Raw genomic sequence first — 14148 nt, 5'->3', positions numbered from 1 at the left:
TTTTTTTTTTAAATAAAAAGGTAAGAAATAAAAAGTAGGGGGAAAAGAATGCCATTTTATTGCTGATGCTATCATCACATGCAAAACATAACAGGAGCGTTCTGTTAACATTCAACTGCATATGAAATGAAAACAAAAGTGAAATTCCAAAAAAAAAAAAAAAATCACTGAAATATCTATACTATTAGTAATACTCTCTTGGGAATTTCCATGATATTGCCATTACTAGTTGGGACACGTAAAAAATTTTGTATAGAGCTTTCATTTTTTTATGAGACACTACCAGTTTTACATCCCTCTTGTATTGGCAGAAACTCATTGAATTGAACTTTGCTTCTTACCATCAACACAGGCTGGCCTTGCTCTTGTTGTACCGGCAATCTGTCCTTTTTTACATGCACAGCGAGCTGTTTGTCGGGCTATAGTCCTTCGGGGCTGACTGCTATCTCTGTCCAAAGTAACAATCTCACATGTACCTGCAGCCAGTTGACCTGGAAAAAGAACCAGCAACAGGTACCAGAGTCACTGAATGCACTACAGGCAATCTATTACAGCCAAATAGATTCATGGCCCTATGTCACAGCAGACACTCCACAACAAATGGACAGCCAGCTGATGGATATAATAAAATGAGATGGCACGCAATTTTTTCTTTGTGGTGGACATATGAATACCCTGCAAACGGGTTTTGTAAGAAAATGATTATTGTTCCATAAAAGCCAGAGGGCTGAGATTACACAGGTTACTTTTACTTATGTTGGCTAAGTAAAGGAACAATCTGCTTTTAAGCAATGAAATTCAAATGGTGTGCTCTTTATGCATTTTCAGAAAAGAAATGATAAAGAATATGGAAAACAAAAAACTTCCCCACATGTCCATGAATATAATGGAGTCTTAACAGCTTTGTGTGCTGGTTTGGGAAGAAAAAATCTCTCAAAGTATGCCTGCATTTGACCAGATTGTCAGTCCTTTGGTTCTTCCTTCATCTAAACTAAACGGTAATTCATTCTCTGCCTGACTCCTATTTGAAGTAACTGGTCTTTTTTTGTTTTACTAAATTTACTATGCAGCCATCCTGCAAATGGCAGTAAAATGACACTGCACCATTAGCTCAGTAACGTGCTTTTTATTGACTTCTCCAATTTATGTAGCTTTCCCTGAATACTGAGGAAAATCTACACCACCTAATTCTGAATTTGGACCATACTATGAGATGCAAAACAAAAACCACAAAAGCTCTCTGCTAAAACTTCTTTCATGCAGAATATTAGTCTGAAATAAATGTCATATATTTTGAATTATGCACTTCCTCTGATACAACCAACAGTAGGTTGGCTACTAGTTGGTATACTATACTTTGGTATACTAGTTGGTTACTGGTATACCAAAATATTACCTTTTACAAGCAAGGAAGATACATTATTGAATTTCAATGCATATGAAGACTGAAAAACAATCTTGGATATCACTCTGTATTACACATAATTTCTGGATTTTTCTGGTACAGTAGTAAATATAATTTCTATTGTATTTTGCCTTTGCAGGCAATCAATTATAAACCTTCAAGTGAGGATGTGAAAAAATATAATCTGCAAATCACAAGCTTACTATGTTTTGCTTTCGTAAAAAAGACTGGAACAAATGCAACATTGTATTTATGAAAAAGTTGTCCAGTTTAAGTCATAATCACGGTAAATTATTTTTATGCTGTTGAAATACTGAAAAAGACCAGTGAGACAAAAAGCTGAATAAAACAACCAAACAAACCAACAACACTTCCCAAATAAAACACAAAACTCCTGGAAGTGTACGTGTATGGCATGCAAGTCTAAAATTATAATGACATTTCTGAATATTGCATTTTTTTCCATTCAGAATACAAGTTTACTCATTATATTGCTCTCCAAACCAGCTTATGATGCTTCCTATTGTGTGGATCCTGTCTTGAAACTGTCAGAACAACAAAATACTGCCAATAGCATTGTGACTGGTTCACTGCTAAGACACCAAAATTTTATGTTGCCGTGACTCCTATACTGCAGTGAATTACATGGTAAAACTGAGGATCTCAAAGATGAATGTGGAACAAGATAGTCTACAAATTTATGAAAATATGTGACATATATGTAAGTAATATGCATTAGGCATTTATAAATACAGACATGATATTCACAATAGTGAACACTTTCACCATAGTTTTCAATTGCTGCTAGCAACTAGACTTGTCATCTATGGTCAGCCCTGAGGTTCTACTCTTTTCTACCCACTCTCTTAATAAAAACATCTTATGATAAACACATACCGATGAGAAGATTTTTACTCTATCATATGCTAGTCTTTTGTTTCCTCTGAAATCTTGGATTAGGAAGCAAAGGTTTAGCAAGAACGATAGTGGCACATAATTTTCCAAGGACAAGGAAAATCCAGATAGAAACTGAAACATCTTGAACTGAAAAAAAAAAAAATAATTCTTTTTTCCCCCATTGCTAATATATTTCATTCTGGGTTGCAGGAGATGTATTGCTCCCACGGAATACAGCTGTCTGTGGTAGATCATGTAAAAAAGACATAATCAGAGATGTATTCAGATCTTGACCCCTTAGGCATTTGAACATCGTGATTATGGACCTGCATTGAGAATACAAATAGAATGGAAACCAAAGAAAAAGCGGAAGCATAAATATGACATGTCTAAGTGTTCCTGAAAGTAGCGGTTGCAATATTCGCTACTGTTTGTAAGTCTCTACACTACCATTTCTTTCATTAAAAGGTAAAACATATAATGTAGATGAATTGTTATATAAACCCCAGTTAAGAGGAAAGGAGCCAGTTTTACAGCACAGTGAAGGTAAATAAGGACTATGTGCCGAGTAAAAGCACAATGAAGCTTTCTGTCAAGATAATTAGTGAAAAAAAAAGCTTTTCAGGGAATACAAGCAGTGACTATTGATAAGAATGCCTATAGATCATTTTTTCTGCTTTTGGACCTGTCTAGTTTTAGATCTGTGTAGGTTCATTTTAAGCCACATGGGCTATTTGGTTTTTATGATTGCTTTCAGCTGTTTATTTTGTTTAGAGATGATAATTTCTTCTGGGCATAATGACCTCAATTTTTTTTGTGAACTTTGAAAACCAGGATATCTAAATGAGAGTAATAATTGTTGAACAAAGATAATGTCACACTGCCTCTCACAGAATTCTGTACAGCTATTAAAAATAAGGGAAAATTAGAACTATTTTTAAAACATTTCATAGTTTTTTTTAAGATCATTTCTCTGTTATCATTCGTGTTTCTCTGGCAGAAGAAAATCATTGAAAGATGGATACCGTAAATTAAAAAATATTGTAGAGCTGCAGCAGTTCTTCCCACACATATGACAAATATTTCTTAGTCATTGTGTCACAGGGTGCAAATACTGCAAGTATACATCCACTGTTACTTGGCTTTAGATGGCTCTAAAGCATGAGAAGTATTAGCTAAGGTTATGGAGGCCCATCTCCATGGAGAGAGTCATCCTGTTGTAAAGCATGTCCTTTCTGCCTCACGTTAAGTAGAGGACAAGTCTACAGAGTACCTTATTTAGGTGGTAAGCATGCTACTTTGGCTTTTTAACAATTTAATCTAGAAATGTGAGGTACAAAATGATGTAACAAAAGGAATATACTTCTTATAAGTACTGAGTTTAAAGAATCAGGGTACATTTCATTTTCAGGAAAGTTAACAAAGTGACCACTTTCAAAGATATTAATGAAAAAAAGCCATTCATCTGTGAGCCTCTGAACACTTTCCATGTCAATCCTAACCACAGAGAAGAGATCTCAAGGCAGCAATGGGTGGATTTTTAACAGAGCTTTTCCAGTTGAGAGATAGATTAAGAGCCTATGGAACAGTCATAAGGACGCCATTTTATCAGTAGATTGTATTGATGCACTTACACAAAGTAGTTCACCACTTTTGAACATGAACTAAATATTCTTGGGAGACAAAAAAAGGCAAGCATCATCAGAGAACTCTTGATTCATTCTAGCCTTGCCTGAAAGGTTTTCTCCCAAAGAAATAAAAAATAAATAAAATAAGATATAATAATAAAATAAAATAAAATAAAATAAAATAAAATAAAATAAAATAAAATAAAATAAAATAAAATAAACATTATTTTATGGACCAAGCATAAAGTTTATTTCAGTTATAATCATCCAGTTTTTCAATTAATGAGTGTTAATTTGTTGCTGTTATTGGTTTAATATTATTATTTTATAAATATTTATTTTTGTAAGTTTATTTTACTAATTAAGACCTCAGTGAGATTTATTTGATTTTGTATTGCCAGTATGTGTTTACTAAATAGAGAAAAGGATTGGGTTCTTTAAGGTTCTTCTATAATGTTGTACTTCATTCTTAAAATGCCAATTGATATGTCCTCTCACTCTCCCACTGCAAACACACATGCTTCTACATGGAATTCCTTCAGAAAAAAAGGAAATCTACAGGATTCTTAATTAAAATGTAAGTCAAACCAAACCAAACCAAAACAAAACCCTACAACCGTTAAAATGCCAAATACAATGGGATTCAGCTTTTACCCTCCAGCTTGCACTCATGAACTTGTTTCCAGTATTTTGTTTTTTTCTCAATGAAGTCCACTGTGATCAGTAGTGAAACTGCCTTTTGTGAGACTTTCATGGAACTCTAGCACTCAGTGAGTTTAGGCATGTACATTTAGCAAATGGTGCAAGAATTAACTCAAGGTAAAAACTATTATATTTTTAGAAGTTATTTAGTACTTCCATTCTTGAAAGAAAAGTGTCACTGAAAAGTTTAAAAGTAAATGACATTTTTTTTTTATGTGCGTTACTAAGCGCCCTTTGTCTATATGCCATTGCTGAAAGAACAAAGACTTTGAAAGATCTATATTGTCCATCATAGGCAAAACCCTCAAATAGTAAATATTTTTGTATTACATGGAGGGTATATAGCATAACATAAATTTTCTGTGGACGAAAATATTTTTGTTCTCTAATAGGACATAAAATCTGCCTAATCCACATTGATCACATCAAGCCAGTTATAAATGTTATGATTTTTTAATTTATGTATGCTGAAAAGCTGAAGACTTTCCCTCAAATTCATTTAAAGAAATAAAATCAGATTATGAACTCATGGTATCTGTGGGTACAATGAAAATAAATCTTGATCTAAATATGCAGATCTTCCCAGGGTTTTAGATTTCATGCTCATCCAGAAAATCTACTTCTGAATTGCATGCACAGGCTTACATTATAGTTGCAGTGAACAGTTTTTCTATGCATCACCAGTTTGATTCCTAGCAACACAAGCTCTTTTAGTTCAAAATGCATCAAGTTAGATGTCATTAAAATTCTTGGCTAGATTCAAATACTCTTTTGTCAGCGAACACAATGCAGAATTTGTTTCAAAATCAGATCATAGGAATACATTCAGTAGTTTTCTATTACAATATTGAAGTCTTTCTGACAACAGAGCCATGCCAACTCATGAGCAGAGCTGAATATCAACAATTACTACTGAAATAAGAGGGAACTTCAGTACTTAGTGTCACTCATGATTTGCAGCTTGACGATAACTTGAGTAATAAATATTTAAATGTATTTCAATTTAAAAAATAAAAAGCATACATTTAAGTGGAATTTAGAATTGTTTGTTATATATCCTTTCACAAAAAAATGTCCTGAAAGATGTCATACAGTGAACATAATCCAATTTCAGACAGTCCTATTACCTTTTATTTTCCAATTTTAGTTCAGAATTAGAGTGATTATGGGAAGGATTTGTTAGCCCCAAAGAACCACACTCACTTTTAAGCTATAATAGCAAAATTTGTGGAAATCCAGCTAGTATAAAACAAGAAAGAGCAACTCCACAAAACTTCTGAACCCTCTCCCCCCACCCCCCATATTTAATCTAAACTAACAGACTAGAACTAGCTCAGCATATATGGGAAAAATGGGAAAAAAAACCTGTTCAAATGTATCAGCACAATTTCAGAATAACTATCAAATAAGAACATTGTTTCTATCATATGTGATACAAGGACATTTCAATTTCCAATAAAATATATTAATGGAAGCTATTTCCTTTTCTTCTAACTCACTCGTCACTGACATTAAAATCATTTGTTTCCAAGATGCTTCATGTATCATTTAAGACCCTTGTATCTTTGCATTGAAACAAACTTTGTAGCTGTTTAAGGGACAGACTAGAGAAAGCAGTTCTTGCTAGTGGAGTTAGACAACCTGTTTAAAATATCATTTACCAGTTTTCCTTGAGGGTATGATTATGCTGTCAGTAGAAGCAAGGATCAATGTCATTGTCTGAAACAAAAAGCAACTAATTTGGATAATCTTAATTTACTGCTGTACCCCACAGGTGCCCACTAAACGAGAAAGCAGCAGACCACATTTTTCAAAACTTTCCACATATTTACTTCATTACAGTTTCAGAGCTACCTTTGGCTGGAATCAGCCTTACCATGTGACCTCTGTAGCTTCGCCATTTTTGAAGGAGTGACTGTCCACTGACATAACAGAAAGAAAAAGAAAGGTAAAATCAGAGTTCAGTAAAAACAAAATTCAAGATTTAAGTTTCTGAAGGGAACTCTGTAACAGAACAAAGAGGAATTCCAGATCTGAAAAGACTTGGAAAACCAAGCCAATGTTATATAAATACATGTAGAAGCAAAGCATTCATATATATGAACCTAATTCAAAATAAATTTCCCTATGTGCTACACTACTTTAAAAAGTAATTTGCACAGAGATGTCATTTCTCAAATTCCTATACAGTCTCAAATCAAAACTTAACACATTTGATATGCTGCACTTTACATAAAAGAAAGAAAAAGAAAACCATGGCTCAAGAGCAGTACTGAAAGAGAAATGTATGTCAGGGCTAGGAGGGCTGCAAGAGGTCTCACGGTCCCTGTCTGGCACACTCTGCTCACAGCCCAGGACCCCATTCCAGCCCCCAAGGGCTGCCAGCCTCATCTCAGTGATATTGCAGCAGGGCTGGTGCCAGCTCCCCACAGGCCCCACCATGGGCCATGTGGAGCAGGCCACCCATGGGCCCACAGCCTATGTCCATCCCAATGGAGGTCACTGGTGCCTGGGGCTGCCCCAGTGCCTCCCTGGCTGCCAGGCCCTGCCCCAGGGATGATCTCGCTGAGTCCAGCATGGAGGCTGGAAGTCCATCAAGCTGCACCACCAGGAGTACCAGTGACACTTGCAACCTTCATTTCAGCACCATTTTACCAGAGATCACAGCTTCCAACTTTGAGAAATGTCTTTAATAGACATTCACACAAAGATCAACCAAAGGAATTCCCCTAATGTTGATTCCATTAATATTACAGAAATAACCCCCTAGCCTAGTAATTTATGGGGTTTTGTATCAAGTTTCCATGTCTCTTTTTGGGTAGTGAACTAAAAGCAGACCTTACGACTAAGAAGATCATTTAACCAGTGCTACCAAAAATAAGTAGAAATGACAAGGCATTTGAGTCCTTTCTCTTTAAATAAATTCTGCCTCTGTGTAAGTCAGTGTGAACTGTAAATCTCAGCTAGAGAGACCTCCTCCAAGGAGGATCTGCAGCTCCAAGGGCTTCCTATTGACTCCTCTTCATGCAGGTTTAGGTAATTGTTTCTAGAGGCCTCTATTGGTTACAAAATGAAATAACTGCATGAATTCAGCTTTCAACAAAGTCATGCTTATTTGCATTAGTTTGGAAGTGGCTGTCACTGTATCACTTTCCTAAAAATTTTTAAAACTGTTAAAAAAAGAAAAGACAAAGAAAGAAAAAAAACACCTTTCCATGTCTTTACCAGCCTCTTCAGGTAAAATAAACCTAGTCTGTTTATGAAACAAACAGAATAGCCATAGGGGGAAAAACGTTATCAGAACGATGTGAATATTTCTCTTGAGAAAGACAGGAATAAAAAGCACAGGTTTGTCTAAAAAGCTACTGACATTTGTTGGAGCCAGAAGCTGTATGCCGGGAAGGAACAAGTCTGTTGTGTTAGCAAAATATGTCACTGCAGGGAGCATGAAACCAGTTTGAAGGAAAATGCAGATAAAGCCGTATATCAGAAGTAGGTATAATGTAGTGGCACAAGTAAAGACTGTTTTTAAATTCTCATGCTTTCCTTTTTACAGTCGAGATATCCACTGCAATATCCTGGGTTCAACAGCAGATTTGGGATGCAATTTGGTCCAGTACATGCAATGTGGGAAAGGAGAATCCATTTGCTGAGATTTTATTTTGTTGGATCCTGTTAATATGTCTTATTCCTCAAACTGCAGAAATAATAAACCCTAACTCTTAATTGCCATCCGCAAGGAAGTAAGTTATATCCTATGCAACAAGAACTGTGTCATTATTCCGTGCCTGTGACAGGTTTGAAAACTTGGAGGCCAAAGTATGCAGCTGAAAACAACTGCTACCTTACAATATCCAGCCTTGTTAACAGGCTAAGTGATACCTATGAAGGAATAAAAAATTCAAATGATGGACATTTTCTGTCATCCACTGTACTTTTAACAGATCTAAGTAATATCTTTCAAAAAAGCCTGTTTATTTTGGCTACTGCCTGTAGCACTACTCCTACCTTTTTGCACAAGCCTATGACACAAAAATCCACTTTCTTTCTAGTGATAGCACTGTGATGCAGATGGTAAGTTTACCCTGAAACCATTAGGTAACAGAGAAAGTCTCCTATTACCCAGTGTCATTCTTATGTTTTTGTGTTTTTTTTTGTTTTTTTTTTTGTGGAAAGAGTCCATAAACATTCTCCATACGAAATATAGTCTCTCAAGACTTTGTACTCTGTGGTACTGCACTTACTGAGCACATATAGGTACAACAGCTGACATAAAACCACAGGGAAATATAAACTGTAACTCTGCAGAAGTAAACATTGAAAAATGGAGGCACTGAAGTAGCACGGTGCCCATATCCAAGAAGGAAACAAATTTCAACAATTTTCAATGTCTTCCTACACCGGAGAAGAAATAATCCCACTGAATAATATATGACATTAATGAGAAGCATTATGGATGAACCCAAATCAAGGTTTGATGCTGAGAATCTTGAACAAAGAAAGGATCCTTAAGCGCAAAGCTTCAACAGGCAGAATCTACACCTCTTGGAGCGGCTCTCCATCTCTGCAGTGACGACAAAGAGGAAATTTATGGTGCGTAGGTTCAATTAACCTGGGTGCTAGCATGAATTCTCAAATCAAGCACATCATAAGGACAAAAACAGAATAACAACTATTGTCTGCATCTGCTATTTCTTCTTGCTTAGCTCTCAGAGTTTCACTACTGATTGTAATGCTCCTCAGCAGTACCTGCCTCCCTATATTTACAGCATGAAGCAATGAATTCCCTCACTTAGGTGTTATGCTGAGCACATGACTAGATTTAGCACACAAGTCCACTACTGCAGGTCCATCAATGGAGTTTACATTTATATTGTCTGAAAATTTAAAAAATTGAGATGCAGTATGTTAAATAAATATATCCTTACTGTTAGACTAATAGCAAACTTCAGCATCAACTAAAGGAAGTGAACTTGACAGGCTCCTTAACTGATTTGAGTGATGGCTTTCATTTTAAAGGTTTGTCTGGGAGCAGTGCTTTACGCAAGTGTGACAGAGAAGCATGAGTATGCTGGCTATTATTCTCAGCTGCTCTACAGATTTGAAGAAGTGATTTTCTAACTGGGCCAGCTTCACTGCTGTATCTTCCATTTTTATCCATTTTGCTCAAAATGACTTATGAAACAGGTGCATGCTGAAACTAAAAGTTTTCATGGATGAAATCCATGATTTTTATATCCTCATTTCTAGTCCTACAAGAAGATAACCATTTATGGGATAAGATTCTCTCTGCACAACTCAGAGGAAGGTGATAGCCAAAGAGGTTTTAAGTTGCTCACATATATCCAAGGCTGCCCAAAGACAGCACTGAACAAGGACTAAAGTCATCCCACTCACCTTTACAAATCGCTGAAGGGCTCAACATTAGAGACATACACAAAACCTCTTCCTGTGTTCCATTTATTGGGAACAGTGTCATCTATTTACACAACTAAATGTTCAATGCATGCTCACTTCCATTATTTCACCTCCACACCATATAGAGGGACTTACACTTAAAGAAGATGTGTCATGTATGTTCACACCTGATGTAGAATAAATCTCAAGATACTGAAAAGCTGAAAACATCAGAAGTATACAAATCCATTCTCTGCTCAACTTAGCAGCTGTGAAACAGACACAAACAAAACTATTAACAACTTCAAGGTACATGTTCATACCATAGAAGGTAATGTTGAAAAGTCTACACTGGTGACCTTTAAAAAAACTTTAAATTAACCTTTTTTATTAGTATTATTTCCTCTATAACAAGGTTCATCTTTTTATGTACTGCTTATAAGTTTTACTAGCTAATAAAAAGTTAAATTATGCTATCAATTTCCCAATAAATGCCTAATAAATACTACTTCCTCAGACCAAGGTCCTTAATAAAAAGGAATGAAAACAAGCCTGTCACTGTTTTACTTAGCATTTTGAGCTGAGTTTCCTATTACTCATGGTGCAGCATCCTGAAATACGTTTCCTTAGACATAGTGTAGTTAACAGTTTTCTAAACACAAAAAACGTGTAATAAAATAAACACACAGGCATATATACATACACATATACTTCACAGAAGGATGTGTTGTACTATATGAACTTGAAGCTGGAGATGACTCTAATGTATTGCTTGTCGTATTAATGATGGGTCAGCAGTAGCAGTCATGTTTCTCCTCCTTGGTAGCTGGTGCAGTGCAGTGTTTTGACTTTCAGCTCGGGAACAGAGCTGATAGAGATGTTTTGGTTTGGCCAAGGACTTTGTGAGCCTCATGCTCTGCCAGGGGGGAGGGGAAGCCAGGAGGAAGCAGAGACAGGACACCTGACCCAAACTGACCAAAGAGCTATTCCATACCACAGCACGTCATGCCCGGGATGTAACTGGGAGTTAGCCGGAAGGGCTGGGAGACTGCAGGGTTGGAGGAGGTATCGGTCGGAGCTTGGTTGGGCTTGGGGGGGCGAGTTATCGGTCAGCTGGTGCTGAGGTGTTGTATTCTCTTCCCTTGTTATTTCCTTTATCATTATTATCATTGGTGGTAGCAGTAGTGATTTGTGTTATACCTTAGTTACTAAACTGTTCTTATCTCAACCCGTGGGAGTTGCATTCTTTTGATTCTCCTCTCCGTCCCTCCGAGAGCGGGGGGAGGGCAAGAAAGGGGGGGAAGTGAGCGAACGAATTACCTGACTGGGTTTAAACCACGACACATACGCAATTTGCCAAGATCTTTCACAATAGCTATTACATTAATTTCACCAAATGGATCAGTACGCCTGCTCTTTATGACACTGTAGTCAATGGATGCAATATTTTTACTTTACAAGATGTAGCTTTTAGCCCAACCCAGAGGGAATTTTCAAAGTAGAAACTACTTTTTTAGAAAGAATGCCCACTGATTTCTAAGGGAATGCCATATGCAGAGACCCAACAGGCATTAGCTATGCTTTTCATTCTTTTTACTCACCTACTTGCTAAAACTTTAACATGACAGTACTGATTGTAGCAAATATTTCAGTGTTCTGACTGTGCCTGATGGATAACATTAAATTATCCTCTCAAATTTGGGTTTAAGTGTATCATAAACCATCATAAACTATATTACATCTTTCATTAGATAAGTCTCTAGGAAGAAAAACTAAGAGGATGCGAGATTTGACCAGCTCTGTGGGTCACATTGAAGCAGCACTGACCAGAAGTTCTCTGCTGCAGAGAACAACATGAAACTGTCAAGTTTAAAGAGCACTGAGCGTAACTAACTGCTGCTCTTCATCCAGGGGAAATGCTGAAGGAGAACCATTAACATTATGGAGAAGCATTAATATTTTCTGCCTTCCTTTTGTATCCTGAAGTTGTTTAGGTCAGTGTCGCGGTTTAAACTCAGCCGGTAACACAGAACCATGCAGCCGCTCTCTCACTTGCCTCCACCTTCCTCCCCCCACTCCTGGAGGGATGGGGAGGAGAATCGAAAGAATGTAACTCCCACGGGTTGAGATAAGAACAGTCCAGTAACTAAGGTATAACACAGATCACTACTGATACCACCAATAATAATGATAAGGGAAATAACAAGGGAAGAGAATATGACCGTTCACCGCTGGCCAATACCTAGCCCACCCCAAGCAGTGATCTACCCCTTCTGGGTATCTGCCCCCAGCTTATATACTGGGCATGACGTGCTGTGGCATGGAATTCCTCTTTGGTTAGTTTGGGTCAGGTGTCCTGCCTCTGCTTCCTCCTGGCTTCCTCTCCTCCCTGGCAGAGCATGAAACTCACAAAGTCCTTGGTCAGACTAAACATGACTTAACAACAACTAAAAACATCGGTGTTATCAGCGCTGTTCCCAGGCTGAAAGTCAAAAACACAGCACTGCACCAGCTACTAAAAAGGAGAAAAATGACTGCTACTGCTGAACCCAGGACAGTCAGTGATACTGATACTGTGTTTCTGTGGTAATGGTAGGTAGGCAGCAGAAAGTATAAAATTCACAGACGGGAGAATGATCCCACAGGGATGAGTAAGAAAGCAGCAAAGGGAGATTTATTGAATGAATGTTTGCACTCACCAAATGTAATAAAACTTGAATGATATTAAGCAACTAATGTACATATATGAGATATACATGGGCATGTTGACCACTTATGGCCTGCCCTTCTTATTTTAATTTTCCCAATGGCAATATAAAAGCTTGAATGAAAACTAAGGTAATAGGAATCAGAACAGAAAAGCTGGCAATAAATATTTCATTAAAAGAGGGTTTCTGAAAGGCCATATAACCTTTTGTCCAAATGCTCCAAATCCAAAATGTATTAGATTCAAACAAAATAAAGTTATTTTCATTAGGCATAAGTAATCTGAATTTATACAGCAACTATTAGAGAGTCATTATGCCACTAAGACAAATCCAGTCATTCAGACCAAAGACGTGGTAGGGCATCCCTAGAGAAAACAGGCAAACACAAACATTTAGTACCTAAGGGGTAACCAAGGATACTGAACTGAATGATTAATTACAGCTGTGATTAATACACATCACATTATTTGGGTGTATATTGATGCACACATACATTTATTTTGGTCTCATGCTGGAGAAAGTAACAGCAGAGGGAGACAGTCATTTTGGAATAAAGAGAACATCACTTAAGTTCGCTGCAACAGAAATGTGAGCCTGGTTGTATACAGGTAGTTACATACAGAAAGCAGTGATTATGTTATTATCATTAAAAGGAAGTAATGTATTAAATAAGAATTACACAGTCTTGGTTTGAAACAGGAATGACAAATCAAAAGACTGGGATTCAGTTTCTGATATTGCCATGTGTCTTCTGTACTTCCCTAACCCTAACCAGTTTGGTTTAGTTAAAAGGAGGATACAGCACTATTTTCAGTGAAACTATGCCACCATCAAACTCACAGTAGCCCAGAGATGAAGCCATGAGAATTGTAGTATTAATCAGAATTCAGTTCTTCAAATTGGCTGAACCCTTATTAACTATAGAACTACAGTCATTCTCTAGGCTTAAGTAAAAACAGTTGTACATCTTTTGTACAACATGCATCTTTGCACAGTGACTAATTCTGCTCCCAGTAAAATCAATGGAAATTTTACCACTAACTTCACAGACAACAAATTCAACAGAATAATGAGAAACTCTCCAAACTCCAGCACCAGCTTTTCAGCAAATTTGTGCTGCATCTTAAATAACTGTGATTCTGACCAAGGACATTTGTCAAATGAGTTCTTATCCAAGTGAAAGCTCTATTTTAAGAATCATTCATTCACTTTGTATGACTTTGTATGTACCGCAAGTCATGGCAGCAGCTGTGAACAAAGGTGCTCTGGGATCAGGAAGCAGAGATAGATGCAAAGCCAAAGGCACACTTCTTCAGTGCTGTACTTGGCTAAGCACCATATGACACCTCTTTTTTTGGATTAGATGACCTCCAGGCTTTCCTCCCAACCCAAATCATTCTATGATTAAACT

The 14148-nt window shown here is 36.9% G+C and overlaps 1 protein-coding gene across 5 annotated transcripts in view; it reads right to left on the bottom strand.

Moving 5' to 3' along the window:
* Nucleotides 1-14148, bottom strand: part of TAFA5 (TAFA chemokine like family member 5) — a 432390-nt gene that overhangs the window by 186087 nt on the left and 232155 nt on the right. For all 5 annotated transcript variants that reach the window (XR_008973288.1, XM_057417841.1, XM_057417844.1 and 2 more), the window contains exon 2: nucleotides 342-491. Coding sequence is in view for 4 of the 5 variants with exons in the window: in XM_057417841.1 (XP_057273824.1) it covers nucleotides 342-491 (150 nt within the window). In the remaining variant the exon portion in view is untranslated. The remainder of the gene's footprint in view (nucleotides 1-341; nucleotides 492-14148) is intronic.

Source organism: Pezoporus wallicus, unplaced genomic scaffold, assembly GCF_028554395.1.
Source record: "Pezoporus wallicus isolate ANWC-B61680 ecotype Strahan unplaced genomic scaffold, APGP_CSIRO_Pwel_v1 contig_5542, whole genome shotgun sequence".
NCBI classification, from domain to species: Eukaryota; Metazoa; Chordata; class Aves; order Psittaciformes; family Psittacidae; genus Pezoporus; species Pezoporus wallicus.
The sequence above is the reverse complement of the archived record's forward strand: the minus strand, read 5'-3'. Positions and strand labels throughout refer to the sequence as shown.